At 44.5% G+C, this 19,691-nt stretch overlaps 1 protein-coding gene across 9 annotated transcripts in view; it reads right to left on the reverse strand.

The window, feature by feature from the left end:
* Positions 1-19,691, reverse strand: part of sorcs2 (sortilin-related VPS10 domain containing receptor 2) — a gene marked incomplete at its 3' end in the record, with an annotated part of 211,857 nt that overhangs the window by 37,400 nt on the left and 154,766 nt on the right. For all 9 annotated transcript variants that reach the window (XM_080792105.1, XM_080792104.1, XM_080792103.1 and 6 more), the window contains exons 4-6: positions 7,603-7,767; positions 4,286-4,359; positions 579-643 (exon numbers count right to left, since the gene is read on the reverse strand). In XM_080792105.1, coding sequence (XP_080648231.1) covers positions 579-643; positions 4,286-4,359; positions 7,603-7,767 — 304 coding nt within the window. The remainder of the gene's footprint in view (positions 1-578; positions 644-4,285; positions 4,360-7,602; positions 7,768-19,691) is intronic.

Genomic DNA, 19,691 nt, shown 5'->3' on the forward strand with positions numbered 1-19,691 from the left:
CTTTTCAGGATTCCAATAAAAAAATAGCAAAAGATTATTCAAGGTTTCAAATATAGCAAAAATAGCTGATCTACAAGCTCAATAGCTCTTTTGCTTAAACATGTAGCTAGGTGTAATGTTAGAGACCACAGAAGTGAGCCTTTCAAGCCTGTTTTCTCAACTCGCTGCATTACTCTATAAGCCATATCTCCAAAACTGGTTCGTCAAACAGAACAATCAATATGTCAATTTGAAGCTATGATTCCCTGCTTTCATATGACATGAAAAAACAAAAATTGAGTCTGGATTGAGTGTGGAAATACAGTGGCCCTCTCCATCGTCAAAGTTGCCCACCCCTGCATTACAGTGTTACTTGTTCAATGAGACTTTCCATCCCCATTATATGTGGACTGTATTTACGGAGATAGTGGACACAGGAGAGCAGCAGGAGGCAGACCAGGAAGGAACATCTAATGTTCCACAACAACAACAGAACAGCCCAATGTGCCTGAAGTTCCCCCAAAATACCAAAAGAGAAATATACAATCCCAATAAGAAAAGAGGCAAAATAATCTAAACATAATGTGGCATCACTGTACCTCCGCTTGTATCGTGTATTTCCATGTGCACTAGATCAGGGTCCACGTCCACGCCAGACACAGACCTGTAATACACACACACACAAACACACACTGTTAAAGACACATTTTCACCATCAGCACATTTTGAAGGGACTATCGCACGCACGCACGCACGCACCTGCATTAGATGGCACATATTTGTATTACGATTGTAATGTCATGTGATGCTGTTCTGGCTTCATCGATTGGGAGAAAACACCTTGGCACATTCCTCTGATGTTATGGCAGATATTCCAGTGCAAAATATTGTGTTTGTTGTCATGATTTGTCACAACTCGAGTTGGCTTTGTATGACACTTAAAAAGGTCTTTAAATAAATACTTTTTGAAATGTCTATGTGAATTACTTCCTGGGCCTGGTGTCATCATGAAAGGGGACGGGACTGTGACGCTCTAGTCTATACCCTCCCTCTGCCAACCTGGGGAGAGCAACAGACTGACCTCATGCTTCCTTCTATGGGTGAGGAGTCCAAGTCCCTACTTTTCACCTGACAGGGGGGGGACGGACGGACGGACGTAGCGCGTGGAAGGAACACGTTATTCCAACCAGGTCCTTTCCCCTCCATCCGGCAGCTGGCACACTGCAGCTTTTACGCAAAGCCTTACCGGTATTCTAGTTGTTAGAGCGTGCTAATGCTGATATACTAAACTATAAAATGTAATGGAAGTGTAAATGTCGACCTAAATTAAATCCAGTCACGGCCAATGTAGCATCATAAGACTTCCAATAATTTCAATACGGCTTGTCGGAGTACACTGCCGTATATATATATATATATATATATATTTATACGCGGCGGTGCAGCACCGACGTGCCCTTCAGTGTGCAGTAAACTAGGGGCTTCATCTGATTAGCAGCGAGCGATGCAGTCTGTGAAACCTCCCCAGTCCCGCTGAAGATGGAGTGGAGATTTAAAACCTCGTTAACCTCCTCCATAAAGGCGCCTTTATGAGCAATTAGCAGTGGAGGCCGTGGCAGAGGACTGGAGCGTGCAGGGAACAATGAGGACGACGAAGAAGAAGATGAAGAAACAGGGATGCGGTGAAAGTGAGAAGGAATGAAGAAAAACTTGAACTGGTGGCTCAGGGGTAGAGTGGCTGGATGGTAACCGCAAGGTTGCCAGTTCGAACCCGTGTCGAAGTGTCCTTGAGCAAGACACTGAGGCCCTAATTGCTCCTGATGTGCTGGTTGGTGCCTTGCATGGTTTCCGCCGCCATCAGTGTATGAATGTGTGTGTGAATGGGTGAATGTAATGCACAATCTAAAAGCGCCTTAGATAAAGGCGCTATATAAATGGACCATTTACCATTTAAAATAAAACTATGTATTTCATGTAATACGGATGTGTGGAGGAGCTTAACTATTCCATCTATACAGGCTGGACAAAAACTGCTACTGAGAATGTAAAGGAAGTACCGCCCTTAAAAGGGCTAAAGGAAGTTAACAACATGGACACTTTACAAATCCGTTTATTCCCCGGTCATGATAAACCGTATCATTATTGGTAAAAACAAAATGCTTCCACAATGAAAATCTAGAGACACTTTATTTTCCAGGCTTTTAGCCTCGTGAGATGAGATGAGATAAGGATGAAAGGACGTTATCCATATCAGCTGAAGGGACACACTGTTCTTGTTCGTGTTAATTAAAGTAACATTCTTGCCCAGAGAGCCATTCACACTCTATTAAAGAAGCAAAGGGGAGAAACGGTTCAAAAGGTAGAAATAAGACATTGATGATGAGGTGTAATGAAAGCTAAAAAGAATGATGGGGAGGGATAAATGCAGCAAATGGACATACAGGCTGAAAATGACAAATCAGTTTCTGTTCCTGTTACTCTGCCATTCATTAATCCCTTGTCCAGTTTCTTCATCGATCGTCTGTGTACTGCGTGATGCCGGGTCGGATCTCACAAACTCTGTCGTTTCTCACTTTGACATGCAGTTCCTGTCGGTGGCGAGCGATGCTTTTTAGTTCTAGAAACACTGCTACACTGAACTTTACAGGGGGCGACGGTGGGTGGGAGGTTTGGTTCACGAGTGCTGAGGTCAGGATTTGGCCAGACCACCCCCGGAAAGGAAATTGGTTTTAGCGGATGTGATTTATGTTGTGAACTGTGGCTGTTTGGTTCTGTCTGTTTGGTTTTATGACCGACAGGGTCACGAGCTGGACTTTAGACTGTTCTTTCAACACGGAGGGACACACACGCAGACATGTGTGACACACACAAATGCATGCATGCACACGTTTGGTGATCTGGTCTGGCCAAAGCACATACTGTAGCTGCCATCATTTTAACTGGGGTCAAGCTCCGGGTTGCACATTCTGTTCCTGCATGAGTCAGATATTAAGAGGAGTAACGTTATCCTGATTTACGGACCACTTAATGTCTATTTCTACTGTGAGGAGGACTCCCCACTTCTCTTCTGTCTCTCCTCCATCCCATTTTCTCAGCGAACAGCACTTAATCTCTTTGTCTTTCTCTCTCACTCTCGCACGCACGCACACACACATGCACACGCACGCACGCACGCTATATCTCTCTCCTTGTTCTGTCTATTTTGTCTCACTCTTCTATTCAGTCTCTCTGTTTGTATATTCTGTGCAGTAAAATCCTCTGCTGGGTTTCCGTTCCAGACCTGTTTTGTTATTGTGATTGTTGGGAACAACAGTTTTGTTTTTCTTGCTTTCTTATTCTCTTATCGAGGCGAGAGGGAGAGGGCGGATGAGTGAATACATTTAAGAGAGAGAGAGAGAGAGAGAGAGAGAGAGAGAGAGAGAGAGAGAGAGAGAGAGAGAGAGAGAGAGAGAGAGAGAGAGAGAGAGTTTTTTATGAATGAAAAGAAACAAATTAAGTGTGCAACCCAGGGCCGGCAAATTTGGAATGGGATCTGAAAAATATTTTGGTGAAATGACTCCAGAGATTATGTGTACCAATTTGTACACAAATCTGTAGGAGTAGTATAGCAAAAAGTGTGTTTTGATGAAAATGCACTATGACAGAAAATGTAATCTGGCACAAACATAGCCTAGAGTCATGATCCAAGGAATAAAGGGGGGAAAATATGTTGATTGTATGACCAAGAGTTATAGGCCAAAACGTGAATAGGCCTGTTATAGCGCCACCATGAGGCCGAATTGAAAGTTGTAGGGTGGCATTTCTTCCTTGTGCGTTCAAAGTTTCACGGCAATCGGACACTGATTTCATGATTTGAGGCATTTTGTTCAAAACAGGACAGGACACTCCTGCAAACTTTGGAAGTTTATCTTAACCAATCACGAGGGAATATGAAAAATCGGACAGATCCGGCCTTGATCACATGACTATAGATGAAGAGCTGATGTGTACCGATAGAGATAATGGGTACCGATTGGCATGATGTTTCGACAAAATCTGTAGGAGTAATATTACAAAAAATCTACCTCCTGGTGGCGCCATGCCAATGGTGCTGGAGATTAGCTGCTCACAGACAGAATGGCACACAGACATCTGCTCACATACAGTATGTCTGTCTGTCTGTCTGGATCACTTCATTGACAAGTATGAGCTGGTTCATGCAAATAATTCTGGGATGCTTTGGTACATACAGATGACAGTGATGACAGTAAGACCGGATGCTTTGGTACATACAGATGACAGTGATGACAGTAAGACCGTAACTGACCAGAAGATTCTGTCCTTGGTGACTCCATCCTGCAGTGAAGTCCACTTCCTCCCAAGGTCAGTGGAAACATAGAGCTACAGAGAGAGACAGACAGACAGACAAGCTTTATCAATAATACCATACAGCAATGCTCCTCAAATGGGGTCTGGAGGAACCCCAAATGGTTCCATGGGGTCCCAAGGTAAATTATAGAACTTCTTTGCCATTATTACAACTAGTTAATGCACAAAAATGGCTATTTTTATATTTTATATTTTGCGTTTGACAGTAAGGGAATTCTGGACCAAACGACAGTCCATATCGTACCAAATAATGTGTAGTAATACAAACTGTCCCTGATCACTGGCGGTGTATGGCCTAATCCTAATGAATATCAAATTGGGGCCATTGACATTATAAATGCTGAGAATCACTGCCATGGAGTACAATGTACCTGCCAGCGCGAATGACACGACGAATCACCAGTGAGTCTTGCTTAAGTTAACGACTTCACAATCTTTTGTCGCACTGGAGCGTGGCATTTTCCAATCTTCCACAATATTACTCTATACAAACTTCCCACCCTTTCAGAACTTCTCGTGACCCATGTCTGGCTCTTGGTTCAAAGCTACCGGTGTGACACAAATTGAATTTAGCAATTAAGACACTTCATTTCATAGCGAGTGCATTGGAGCATCAGATACTCTCGTAAGTCATTTCACGCTGAATATGAAAGTCCTCCCTTCTGGCAAAACGGCTGATGTCATTATTGCCATGTCATGTTCTTTGCAAGCATTTGGAACAAGAATGTCAGGTCTGAATATCACAGTCCATCAAATGAAGACCAAGCTCAATTCATTATTAACTATAGGAATGCACTCTGTCGAGGTGCCAACTTGTGCCTTGCGCAAGAAGGCCATGCGTGGCCTACTTGTGTAAAAGGTGGTCCCGACTCCCTGGACATGTAAATATTAAATCAATACTTAAACATGTAGCTAGGTGTAATGTTAGAGTCCGCAGCCACTTCTGTGAACCTTTCAAGCCTGTTTTCTCAACTCGCTGTTTTCTGCAAGACATACAGTATCCCTAAAACTGGTGGGTCAAACTGAAAAACCAATGTCATTTTGAAGCCATGATTCCCTGCTTTCATAAGACATGGAAAAACGGAAAATTAAAACAAAATCTATGACTTAGCCTCGGTCAGAAGCTGTCACAAATTATAGTGGAGTAATTGGACCCACATCGAATGCACACAATGCACAACATGCAATGAAACTAAGCGATGCATATTGAAATAAATTATTGTACTCCCAGGACACATGGAATGGAAACAAGACCACAAGGACTTGTTATGTTTGACTGTACTCTGTGCTGTTTACATTTCAGACACAGGCAGATACAGAGATCTCCATGTGGGACACAGACAGACAGTTAAAACGGGTGCTATGACAATGGGTATTGCATACTACAGAGATCTCCATATACAGTATGGGCACAAAAGGGACACAGACAGATAGTTCAAACGGGTAATATTACAGGTGTTATTAGGTTCCCAAGTTGCATCGTTCCCAAGTAGGCCGGTGGCCGACGGGCACGTACAGGACTAGTGCTTATAATGTGAGAAACATCCTCACACCACATGGTGACGCAAAAACAGTGTGGTTTTTTAGCTGTGCCTCCGTCCGCTCCATTACGGAGCTATGTGTGTCCGTCCGTATGTCCGTATGTCTGTCTGAGTACAGCACAGAGTACAGTGGCACAGAGTACATTACAGTAGGAGCCCTGGGCCGTTCCTGGGGCTCTGGATGTTCCGGGGACCCCCGCACAGTACACTACAATACAGAGCACAGTAGAGTACAGTAACTATAACAATAAATGTATAGTATAGTACACTTGTGGTCGGATTGTCTTTTCTTAAAGTCTGTTTTCGATAAACGCATGGCAAAAGGCACATTTTGTCTGTCAGCATACATTGTGAAAGCACGTCTGTTCGAATGGAAGGAATAGAGCATTTCTCATTCCGTATAGGTCGTGGCCCACCTTATAGGTCACTTTGGGACTTCAATAAGAAAAGCTCAGGAGGTAAAAAACGAACCGCCTCAACTGAAAACCATTTAAATGTCACTGGTTTGTATCCCGACCTGAGCTATAAAGAGACATTACATAGCATCGAACAAGGCTTTCACAGACCTGGACAATCTCAACCACCGCTCTGGATAGTGTTTTTAATGCACTGCTCAGTGCTCAGGAGTCAGGACTATAGACCTCCACCTCAACGGACTCATTTCCTTCCACTGACCGAGGCCAAAGTAGCACTAATTTAGTGCTACGTTTGCCTCAGTCACCGTGTTTCGTCGGGGCCCCGGTGGCCTGTGGTGACTCTAGAAGCAATTATCTCCAGACAGTGTGCGAAACAGTGGAGTAATGGAGAATGGCTGCCAAGCGCATGCAGTTGATCACTTGTTGAGATTGTGTTCAACAGCAGCAACCTCACGCAGAGGTAGGGAGTTTTTCACCTGCGCCTAACAACCTCTTTAGTATTCAGGAATCAAAGCACAAACACATGGTTGGACAATTTAAATGCCCTGCACCGCCGACTCAAAGACTCATTTGAATATTCTGCAGTGAATGCCGTGGAGTGTGTAAACACAGCGACAATATTACTGTATAATTGCTGTGTGTATTACATACAGTTTGGGTGCTATTTATTTCCACCACTGTCTTTCACCATATCCAATTATTTTACAAAAAGTATCAATACTGCAATTTAGATACTCTGTCACAAGAGCGGAATTCAAAAGTTACTTGAGTAAAAGTATAACAAGTAAAAGTACTAATTATGCAGAATGTCCCATTTGACGTTTTCAAATGTATAAAAATATTTTGAAAATAGCGGGTCTGCAAGCTCACAATGTGTCGCATCGCGATGCATCGTGAGCTTGTAGATCGGCTATTTTCAAATGGCCAAAATGTATACAGGACTGAAGTGGTTTACTGTATGTTTTGTAATAATAATAATAAAAAACTTCTGGTGAAAGAAGCATGAGACTTCCAGGTTTTCTCATAGAGTAAAGGATAGAGTGCAGACCGGAGTGCAGCTATTCATTTCAATGGAAGTTGCTCAGTGGCGTTCTGAAGCACCCGGGTAGAACGCTCTATACTTCCGCATTTGACCACCAAATTGAAACCCCAAGCTGCACAGGGTTTCCTAAATTCACGGCTGCAGTTCCAGCTTTGACCACTACGTCTCGGCGGCTTCAACGTTGGCCAGCCATTCTGGGGGCTTGTGGGGGAGGTTTTCGACGTGCATTGCTTATAGTTTTCTCCTCGGTACCCACCGTTCCCTCCTTGCAGTAGGCCAGCAGTTTGTCTTCGTCCTTGGGGTGGAAGAGCAGCGTGTCCGGGGTGAAAGAGACGGGCTGGCGCTGGAAGGACGCACCCTCGTCAGTGCTGATAAACAACATCTGGTCCCTCTCGTTTATGGAGGAACTCACCAGCACCACCTACATGGACAGAGAGATAGAGAGAGAGAGAGAGAGAGATTAGGTCGATGTTTACTCTCGGGGGGACAACAGCAATATTGCCATGTTGCACGCATTTCAATGAATTCAATGAATGCAGGTACCGCACTGTATTGTCCGTGAGACAATGTACGCTCAGTCTCTCACGCGGCCACATATACCACCATGTATATTCAAAGCCACATTCAACGCCATGCACATAAGGGTCCATCAGCATTAAGTGCTGTTAGTATCGTGACGGCAACACATCGATTGTGTCCAGAGTCTTTAAAGCAAACACATTAAGCTGCCTGGAATCATTGCCATGTACACAAATCACTAATATGCACATGCAGCCCAGACCGATCATAAAATACAATAAGAACCAATTAAGCCCAAACCTGAACCTGCACGGACGGTGTACGTTGGACCAATATGCACGCACTCAAAACTCAAGAATTCAAACATCAAACGCAGGATACGATACCGACAAATAAGAGCAGTGAACACAATGAACCTCTGACTGTAGAAACTAGGGAACCAGCTAACACTACAAACTAAAGATCCAGCACTGAACACTGGGCTCAGCTGGTCTCCACAGGTGACGGCACTCAGGGCAATCAGACTCTTCTAGGCCAAAGAGCGGAGAGGAGATTGGCCAAGGGGAATTAGAGCAGGGCAAAGTCACAACAGGCCAGGGCAAAACAGGGCTGACCGGGAGGGTGGAAACATGGCAGGGACAAGAGGCCATGAATGCATACAGTACTTGCATGAAGTGTGTATAGAGCACGTGTGTATATGTATGTCTGTGTGTTGTCATGGTTGGCTCTTGGCCATGACAAACATTGGAGGCAAGAGACAAATTGTAACAAAAGTAGTATTTATTAAATTAGGCCTAATGACAGAAAGTTAAAGGAATAAACTGAAGAACAGAACATAAGGCTAAGGATCCTATGAGGTGTGCAGTCAGGAATCAATGGAGTAAATGTGGATGTGTGAGACAATACTGTAGTGTGGTGTGTGTGTATATTCCTGCACTATACCTGCATCGAGTTATCTTGGTACACAGAAGTTGATCTATTGAAGATTCTGACCTTCAAAGTACATCATTTTTGTTTTGATTGTATTGCTGTATTGTTGTTTTGTTCTTTCTGCTTTGGCAATGTAAACGTATGTTTTCTCATGCCAATAAAGCCCTTTGAATTGAATTGAATTGAATTGTGTAGATGGAAAGAATAAGTTAAACATAATGAACAAATGTAAGGCAAGCGCACTAGCAGGGGAGTGGAGGCAGGTCTGTCTCCTCTGGAACTCTCAGGAAGAATGACATGGGCAGGGCTATTTATGCTTTATGCTTATGGCATCTGGAGGCACCAGGCCCGGGTGCTCGCCAATCACTCATTAGGCTGGAATGCCCCACCCATGCTCACCTCAGGTAGGCAGGCCCTCTATCCACTCATATCATTATGTGTCTGTGTGTGTGGGGCATCACAGTATACTTTTGAAAGCATGTGTGTGTTCACAATATGCTTGTGTTTGTACTTTGTGCACACATGTGCAGCCATGCACGCTTGGCACGTGTGCATACTCACTGTATGTGTGAACTGAACGCACAGTTCTTTGGGAGCTGTGTGCACAGTGAATTACAAGGAGCCAGCAGCACAGAGAAGGTTACCCAGGGTCAGGGAACTCCCAGAAGAGGATGGAGGGATAGATGGATGGAGCATGGAGGAGTGGCGACTGGAGACTTAGGGACCCAGTACCAAAAGAGGAGGGATGACATTGTTGTGAGAGACATGATAACAGATAATTCTGGTTTGGTTAAGAAATGGAGATAAATGTGAGAAGAGGGGGCTTAATAATCTTCAGGTCCCAGTACAACATAATTAGAAACAACAAATAGTGATCAGTCAGTAGTACTGATTGTTTCTAATATGTGGAAAAACATTTTCAAGAGCAAGAACATTAACTTGCAGTGCATGCTTTTTCTGTAAAAGCCAAGCCTGCTTGCTTTTTCTGAAAAAGCATGCACTGCAAGTTAATGTTCATGCTCTTGTTATCCTCTCCTCACGGCAACAGCAACGCAGTACCTCTGTCCACCTATGAGTGACACTGTTGCCAAAGCATGCGGCCACGCAGTCACTCACACTGAATTCAAAAGCAAGACTGAACTTTTGGAAAAGCCAAACCACAGAAAGAGAGAGGATATTGCGGGGAGGTGTGGGGCACCTCAGCACACAGAGAATACAAAATACTTTGAGACCTTAATTGTTTCCTCTGACAAATTGTTCAAACTTGTGGGGGGGGGGGGGGGGGATATCATTTTTCAACTGCATGGGCTAATACTAATCCGATATAGAGAGTGTATACGTCTAAGGACCGGAGGCAGATGAAGATGTACGGTGTGTGTACGGTGCAATATCTCAGCATGGCATCCAGTCAGCTATAGTTTGGCCTGAGTGAGAATGCGGTCGCTGGATACTGTAATGTGCTCCCAAACCATTGCACATAATATGCACACGAGTGATGACCCATCCCGGATTCAGCCTCATTATCTAGCAAGACCACAGCGCAGAGATCAGGATACCCCTCCCACGCCCCTCTCTCTCTCTCTCTAACCTCTCCCCGTCTCCATTGTAAATTTAGTTCCGCGTCACTCCATGATGTTGTCTTATCTGTGGCTATTTGAGGGTCTGTCTGTTATCTTCTTTCTCCATCAGCCTCCCCAGAGAGAGAGAGACGTCTCTCTCTCTCTTTGATGGATCTCTCAATTTCTACTATCATCCAATCTCCAATCCTCTGCTGCGCTCTCTTCCCCCCCCCTCTCTCTCCCTACTATCTGGTGTTGTCAGTGGTAGACGTTCTTCCAATGCTCAGGTGTCCAGTGAAAGAGAAAGGAACATCAATGTAATAAAATTGAATTGAGTCAAATTATGTTTATCTGTTATTCCCTGCATGAGGCTTGACGTGTGCGTGCGTGACTTACTCGGAGTGATTTCCCGTTTTATTTAACCGACATGTGTCAGTGAAGAGGCCACAACGCCATGTCCCTCCATAACACTAACGCACAGAATTTTGCAAGCTGTTTAGCTGCTTTTTTTGGCATCCCAAGTTGTTGGAAGCCTTTTACAACCAACCTATGTACATGTCCTAGGCTGCCAAAGATAAACAACAAAGTAGATTGCACCTGTAGCCTATTATATATCTCTATGATGGTCTGGAGGAGTGGCTGGTATTTAATGACTTGGTCATAAAGGCTTCTTCTAAGCTAGAATCAAAGGAGCAGTCAGGCCATTTCAAGGATGGAAACTGATCTGTTCTCTTCATTGACAATAACACCATCTTGTGTGTTAGCAGAGAGATGTGCAAAGATTTCAGGATTTTCAGTACAGAGTTGAAACATGAAAGGTTTGAAACAGGAATGTTTGTGCAAGCAATGAGGTGCATGGGTGGAGGGGAACCAGAGGGAAAGGTTGAGTTTAGTGGGAAGGATCTGTAACCTGGCGTTTACTGTAAAGGTGATTAATGTCCTCATTGAGAGCAGTGTTCCTTGAAATGAATGGGAAACAGAATGGTCAGCATTCCACCCCTGGAATTTGAGTCCAGTCCAGTGTTGTTCTTGCCGATGTTGGAACATATCCAACAGGGTCCGCCGGGCACCCTTATAGGTGTCAACAGGTGAGTGTGTCCGCTGATAGGTCACTGTTGCTCTAGCCTCGGAAACCCAGACGTTTTTATTTCCAGGGAGAACAAACGTGCACACATTGACGCGCACACGTACACACACACTCCTCTCTCTCTCTCTGTTGCTCTAATTAATTAGTCTCATGTCGCGCAGCTGCGTCTAGATTCTCCCGGCGGATCCTGCCGGGAGCTGCCTATGCCATAGAAAGCATATGACCGCAGGCTACTGTTGCTCTAACAGAGGTGAGGGGGTCAGTTATTATGTCCTCAGAGACCTCCACAGTCTCCGAGTCAGACTGCACGCCCACTCCAGGGACACACCGGCTTGGACGCAGAGACCGTTCAAAGCCGGGCCAATCTGACGAAACTCCAAAGCCTGCATGGGGAGCGAGTGTCCAGTTTCCCACTGGGTTTCCTTTTGAAACCAAGGAAGTGGGGCTCTGACCCCCTGGCTAATAAGGGGACCTTGCGTCTCCTCAAATCGAGGAACAGGGAAGATCTATAGCCAGCTCCCTAACATCCCTATCATCATGCTCAATAGATGTGATTATGTGCATGCTGATATAGATCCATGACACATTCGGTAGGCCTACACCCGGTGGGATTTTAAAACAATACGCTATTGTAACAAACACAACTCTCTGTGTGATAAGAATAGACCGTAGCAGCGGGGAGAGCTCTCCACCGTACGTGTCCCATCTGCACCACCATATGTGCCTGCATGCAATCACCACGTATGTCCCCGTCCAAGATCTGAGATCACAGCATGATGGATCACTGGAGGAACGATGATGATGACGCTTTTAGTGCACAGTGTGTGTTGTATATATAATATCACACACACACATGCGTGCACACTGCACACACACAAACATTCACTCACGCACGCACGCACGACTCAGGACGAACGTACAGTATATGCACACACGCACGCACATACACATACTGCACATACTTATATGTGCAGTGCACACAGGTGTGTGTGAGTGTGTACTTTATGTGTGCATGCTTGCGTTTGAGCAGGAATATGTGTGCCTGCATGATTGTGTGCACTGTAAAAGCTGTGTGTATGCTAGCCTGATGATGATGCTTTTGCAATGTGTATTGTCATATTGCACACACGCGAACAATCCCTCGCTCATGCCTCATAATACAGTAGCTGAAGATTTTGTGGCGGGGTTTTTATGAGTGAACAACTTCCCTCTTCAAGAGTTGGCTGTTAAAACGAGCAGTGAGCAGGTGTATGCGCTGCAGTTTTATTGGCGCATATACAGCAAATTAGTGGTTTTGCGAGGCAATGAATTCGCTGCACACGTCGCTAAAAATAATAGGTAATTTCTCTTGTTGTTTTCTTTTGGTAACCTGGTGGAAGTCATCGAAGGTTTTCACAGCTATAGAGGGTATATGCGCATGACATCATCATCAGAACTGGAAGTTACGCAGGAATGGCAAAAACTACTTTCTGGCCTTGACAGCCCATACATCCAAACAGAAAAATCCTATTCTATTGATCAACAAGATTTGATTTTTTACAGATCAGATATTTTATTTAGCGCCACACCCCCCCCCCCCCCCCTGCTTTGTATTATGTGTTTCTTGGTTTTTAGTTATTTAGTGTTTTACTTTACTGTTTTCCTGTGATTTTGTAGTATTGTGTTCCATGTTTCTTATGTGAGTTGATCTTTCACTGTGTAGCCTACCTTTATTTTGTGCCTTCCTGTCTGCCCCTGTATTTTGTACCTGCCTTGTCTCACCAGTACTGTGATTAGCCTATGTTTTGCACTTGCGTCCTTTTAGTCTTAGCCTATCCCTGTGTTAGTTTCACCTGTGTCCTGTACTCCCTTTGTCTTTATACTGTATACTCCCCTGTTTTGTTCATTTCCTTGTTGGATTATTAGTTATAGTCACAGTTTCTTGTTGCTCCTGTCTTTTCCTTGCTCCTAGTGTTTGTTATTTTCCCAGTGCTCCTCGTGTTCTTTGTTTTTGGGTGTTAATAAACACATTGAAGCTGTTCCTGACTGTCGTCCTGTATTTGGGTCCTACCCCCTCTGGTCTCCAACCGTGACAGGAAGGTACCCCAGTCTATAGATGGTGGTGGGCACTTTTAACCCTGTACATATATGTGACCAGATTTGACTGAGAGCCTGCCATCGACAATGAGTTAATAGCACAGGCAGACTCTTCACATACTAGAGCATGTCTGAAACTCTGAAATAAATGTCAGAGCTGAAATCGACATACAAATATTAAATAAATGCTAGGTGTAGCTATAGGTGTAATGTTAGAGACACTACTCTACATTACTCTATAAGCAATATCTTCAAAACTGGTGGGTCAAACTGAACAACCAGTATGTAAATTTGAAGCTATATATCATTCCCTGCTTTCATATGACATGAAAAGGGTCATGCAATTATCCATGCAGTGAGTGCTCTTGGCGCAGTAAACCACAAAGTCAAGTATACAAATTCCCTGGTCACTCGAGCCACACGCACCTCTCAATGCAATCAATGCACACACGCACGCACGCACGCACAGTAGGGGGGAAGGGGGGTCAACGATAATTACCCAAATTGCTGAGGACACATTGTATCATCCAAGTGGGAGGAAAAACAAACACATTAGCTCAATAATTTCACAACAGCGTCATGGGGTACTGCCGCTGACATGAACATAATTGAATTGCACAGGATATAGGCTATTGTGTATCTAATTAACTGACACACTTTGTTGTGGAACCTTTGACCGGAAAGAGGTTATAAAAACCTCACGGACTTCAAATACATAAACATAAACCTGTATATCTGTCAATGTGTTATTGAGACATAAACCTGTATGTCTGTCAATGTGTTATTGAGACATAAAATGTATATCTGTCAATGTGTTATTGAGACATAAACCTGTATGTCAATGTGTTACATTTAATTGAGAGGCCCGGAAAGATTAATGCAGTCAGGATTCAATGCAGGACAGAGCTGTCTTTTATCTTTAATTAAAGGCCTCTCTCCCAGTGAAACCCATACAGTATAAAGCGCACCTGAATATATAAGCCAAACAACATATAAACATATACAAAACAAATGTGTACAAGGCGCTGCACTGGACTATAAGCCGCAGGCATAGAGATAGATTTAGAAGGTCCCCTAGTGGCCGTTAGCTGTACAAATCCATAGGCCGCAGGGTTCAAAGCATGGGAAAAAAGTAGCGACTTATAGTCCGGAAATTACGGTATTTATTATTTATTTTTGAGTAGATGAATGTCTGACTCGGGGTCAAATGTCCCACACATTCGTCATCATAATTTGTACTTCTAATATCCTGAAGTTGAACGGAGTAGGCTATATTTTGTGGATGGCCAGATGGGAAAAAAACCGCAGAGAAGATATTACAGCCATAAATACGGTACAATAAACATAACAAAACACAGGAAAAGTGCCTGAAACTGACTGCCTGAAAATATATTGCAGACATAAATACAGAGTAGACGTTCATGCACAGTGCCCAAAGGGGTCAAATATTTGCCCAGATGGAGGCCTCAGACCAAAGTTATGGTCCAAACATCAAATATGAACATCGTCTTTGAGGTCATGCGATTTTAGGGGGGAGCAAGGGGTCCGTTCCAAAGTTATTAGCGCAGCCAAGGACGGCAGCCGGCTTAAACTAGAGTTCTCAACATGCTGAAAATTAAAGCCCGGGCCCTGGGCCCTAACTGGGCCCTACCTGGGCCCTAACTGGGCCAACATTTTGCGCCCTACCTGGCCCCGAAAACATAAAAAAAAGTACATATCGGTCGTTTACGCCAGTTTCGTGACCGTGGAGAGCAAAGGTCCGTTTCTCAATAGGATTTGTCATCTAGGAGGGTTATTAAACAAATTGAGCCCCCATATATGTCGCAAAAATGCGAGGAAAATTCATGAGAGCCACAAATCCATATGGCCACCATCAAAAACCTGTTAAGGCACAATAAGGCAAAATTACCTTCTCGCCCTCACCACTTTTTTGTTTTAGTCTATTAGTATAGATTTTCATCTTACAAACATTAAATTCCCATTGACAATGAATGAAGAATTTTATACATCATAGTGGCAAAAATCGCATACACTGTGAAACACATCCTCCTCCTCTCCCCTGCACTTCATGTCGTTACAGTCACACTGTGCTGCTATTATGAACCCTCTATTAAGTCACATGCTGTGATTAAGTTAACCGTTTATCCCAGCATCAGTGATCAGATCCTGACATTAAAGGATTTGAGCACACCCAGTGCTCCAAGTGGCTGCTATTTCTCACATGGCGCACACACCTGTCATCTGTGTCTGTTCCCCTTAAATTACAGCCAAGGTTTCTGCACTGCAGCCGGCCAATAACGTCCCCACGCACTCCCTGTCCCCGGTAATCACACGGGCAAGGTGTTGACCCCCTTCGTGGTGGTATAGAGATAATGACATGGGAACGGAATGGAAGATGACTGCTCCTCCTGTATCATTTCACATGCTGTACACACATATGAGCCACCGCCCACGCCACATATCCGTTTCCCCTGGTGACAGGAAAAGAAGAATGCACCCCTAAAGAGAGCTGAAGTAAACAAGCGTTATAATTACTGTGGTATATCCGGATGGCTGCTTTACAGACAGGAGAGGACGTTTCATTTCCTACCTTCCGAAACGCCTCATTAACGGAAAATAAGATGATGGGTGGTGGAGCACGTGGGGAGAGAGAGAGAGAGAGAGAGAGAGACAGAGGAAAAGAATGAGGGGCAGGAGATAGAGTGAGAGATTGCAAGAGTGTTCTGCTCCGTGCTTCCCGAATTCTTTAAAAATTGTCCTGATCCACTCCAGCTCCGCTCACGCACGCACGCACGCACGCACGCACGCACGCACGCACGCACGCACGCATGCACGCACGCACAAATCAATGAAGTGCTGTTTCAGTTTAAAAGCCAGGGCAGGAATTTCACGCAAGCTACAGTACAGACGCCCATGGAGATGGTTGTTGCCCTGCAGTTGCCCCTCAAAAATCTTTTTTAACTGTTTTTAGACACCAGTATACAGTATTTAGTCTGAATTGTTATTGGACAAATGTTAGTGAAACACTGCACAAATAGAACCAGTGGCAGGTTCCATACAGGTTCCCTGACTGCTAGAAAGCACTTATTTTGTATTTGTTTATACACAAAACTATAGAAATGGCCAAAAATGAGGCTTATTCATGCATCCTCATGTCGAACTCATCATGAAAAGAAAGTTTGACACATTAAGTTACAACTTGCTCATATATCGCTATACATTGCAATGTTTACTTACTTCATCCACTTGAGAATAAAACTGTTATTGTGGGCAAAAGAAAAACAGTTCCTTCTGTTTGTCTGATATCTTATTTCTCGCTGTTACAACCATTTTGTTCTGTATAGAACAGCCAGTTTGTATCTGCAGGACAGACAGTTCTTGGCGTTTGTGTGCGATAGCACGAGGGGAGTCTGAATGTGTCTAGCTCTGTTCACCTGTTTCTTTTACCCAGCAACCTGAGATGATCTTTCTCGGACGAACTGGCCTATAGGGTGAATTGCCTCCCCGAAGTCTCCCACCACCACGCACAGTAAGGTTATTAGAAAGAGACAAAAGGGATGAGACATACAGTGCAGGGGAGGCAGGGAGAGGAGGATGAGAGACGGAGGGACAGGTGGAGAGAGGATGGGGAGAGGGAGATTGAAGAAAAGCCCCCATGACAGTTATTCCTGACGCAATCCCTATCAACATGCATACACATACATCACGCACATGCGCACGTGCACGCGCACGCGCACATGCGCACGTGCACACAGCCACACAGCCACACACACACAGCCACACACACACACACACACACACACACACGTGCAGCTAACAGAAACTAGAATGCCACTCGGTGCTTCCAGACAGGGGATGAGTGACACAGGGTTTTATTGGACTCATGTAAAGAGAGGTCCTGTATACTCTCTGGAGGGTGAAGCATGCAGGGGGGAAGACGACGGCCTTGTTAAAAAGCTACACGGCTAAACAAACGCTCACGTCTTACAGGACAAACCAAAAAGAACACACATGTGCATTCATTAATAATGGCGTGGATCTCAGGCTTCATGATGTATACTCATAGCTTCATTGCACAGATAATCTACCGTTAGACAGATAGCCTATTAGGTTCTTATAGGTTATTGCTTATGATTCTTGATGACTATTTCTATGTATTTGATGTATTACCGTTGTAATGTTCTGGCTTATTGTAAATCACTCTGGATTAAGAGCATCTGCTAAAGCATTAACATTGTAAATTGTATGAATTGTAAGCCTGCGACATCAGTCATATGACTGATTTGGGCAATGTTTCAGCCCAATCCAAGCCCCATTGACTAAATTAAAAATCACACTTGTGTGAGACACTGTGGCTGCCACGCGATTTCAGATTCAATGCCACTATATACGTTACGACTACGAGAGTGTTATTATTGTATAAAATGAAATCAGTTACCTGACCTCTCTTTTAGTCATTTAGTGCCCTAAACAAATATTAAAGTCCGTAGACCTGGCTGGAAAACAATTTACGTAAAAAGTGCTCTAAAAAGCTCATAGACTTAATTATTACGTAATTTTCAAAAGCCATGCATTGGAAATCAAAACAAAAATGTGTGGAGCTATTTCTTTGGAAAAGTTGGTGCTGATCGGTCCATGTTGTTGCATTAAATCGATTCGCAGACAAGTGGCTGCTATTGTTTGGCAGTCGCATCCATTCTGTCTAGACAGGTCAAAAAAGGGCGAGCGTTCCCTGATGTCACTGAAATGCCAAGGTGGAGGTGGTGGTGGTGGTGGGGGTGAGGGTATACACAGCAGAGGACACAAATATGCTAGAGAAAGAAAGAAAGAAAGAAAGAAAGAAAGAAAGAAAGAAAGAAAGAGGGGGACATAGAAATAGGGTTGAAATGGAAACGTGACCTCTTTCTTCCCTGACACGAAGTATAGTGCACTGTTAGGCCGGCGCATCTGCAGTCCCCCATTTTCGAGACAAATATGTCTTTTTATTTCATCTGTTTTTTATTGAACCTCCATTCTTGAGCTTGATCACACAACCCATCCCCTCTCTCCTCTCCTGCTCCTCAACCCATCCCCTCTCTCCTCTCCTGCTCCTCAACCCATCCCCTCTCTCCTCTCCTGCTCCTCAACCCATCCCCTCTCTCCTCTCCTGCTCCTCAACCCATCCCCTCTCTCCTCTCCTGCTCCTCAACCCATCCCCTCTCTCCTCTCCTGCTCCTCAACCCATCCCCTCTCTCCTCTCCTGCTCCTCAACCCATCCCCTCTCTCCTCTCCTGCTCCTCAACCCATCCCCTCTCTCCTCTCCTGCTCCTCAACCCATCCCCTCTCTCCTCTCCTGCTCCTCAACCCATCCCCTCTCTCCTCTCCTGCTCCTCAACCCATCCCCTCTCTCCTCTCCTGCTCCTCAAGCCATCCCCTCTCTCCTCTCCTGCTCCTCAAGCCATCCTCTCTCCCCCTCATTCTCTTTCTTCTCTTATCTCTCTTTCTACCGCCGGACTGATAGATGAAGTAATGAAGGTATAGGGAAGAGCTTGCTAGTCCGTGTGCGACGGGGGAGACATTACAGGGGAGGGAAAAGACACCCACTGTGACTAAAACGAGTGGGAGGTGTGTGCGTGCGTGTGCATGCGTGCAATATTCTTCCTCCTCCCCAATTTGTCCAGTGGGAGTGAGGCAGTGACCCTACAGTATCTGTCTCATTGTGGAGCTGTGTTGTATACTTCAACTCAACGGTTTGGTCATTTTGTGCCCCGTCCGAGACTCGGGACGGACAACATTAAAATCCCGAGCTTGGCCAGCAATGACCGGGCCGGGACTCATTTGTGTTTCTGTGGCAAAGTTTGCTCTGCACAATTCAGAGACAAACGATCTTAGTTACAAAGCATTATAAGTTTAACAGTCTGCTAGGAGAAAAGTGCCAACTACATGGCTGCGGAAATTGCTTGAGCATTCAGTTCCAAGAGTGCCACGCAATTCCAACTTTAATTTATAGTCAACAAACTGGGGTCCAGTTTGCAGGCCGGCTGTGATGTGTTCTTCATAGAAATGTCTCAATATTCCAAACTGTGTTGGTGTACCCACTGTTACATCCTGACCGAGCTCGAGCTGACGCACCCCAACGCCCAGTATTGTATTTGTTATTTGGATCAGAAATAAATTCACATTGAAATAGGCTAC

This window comes from Protomyctophum bolini (assembly GCF_963924005.1).
Source record: "Protomyctophum bolini genome assembly, chromosome: 20".
Lineage (NCBI taxonomy): Eukaryota > Metazoa > Chordata > Actinopteri > Myctophiformes > Myctophidae > Protomyctophum > Protomyctophum bolini.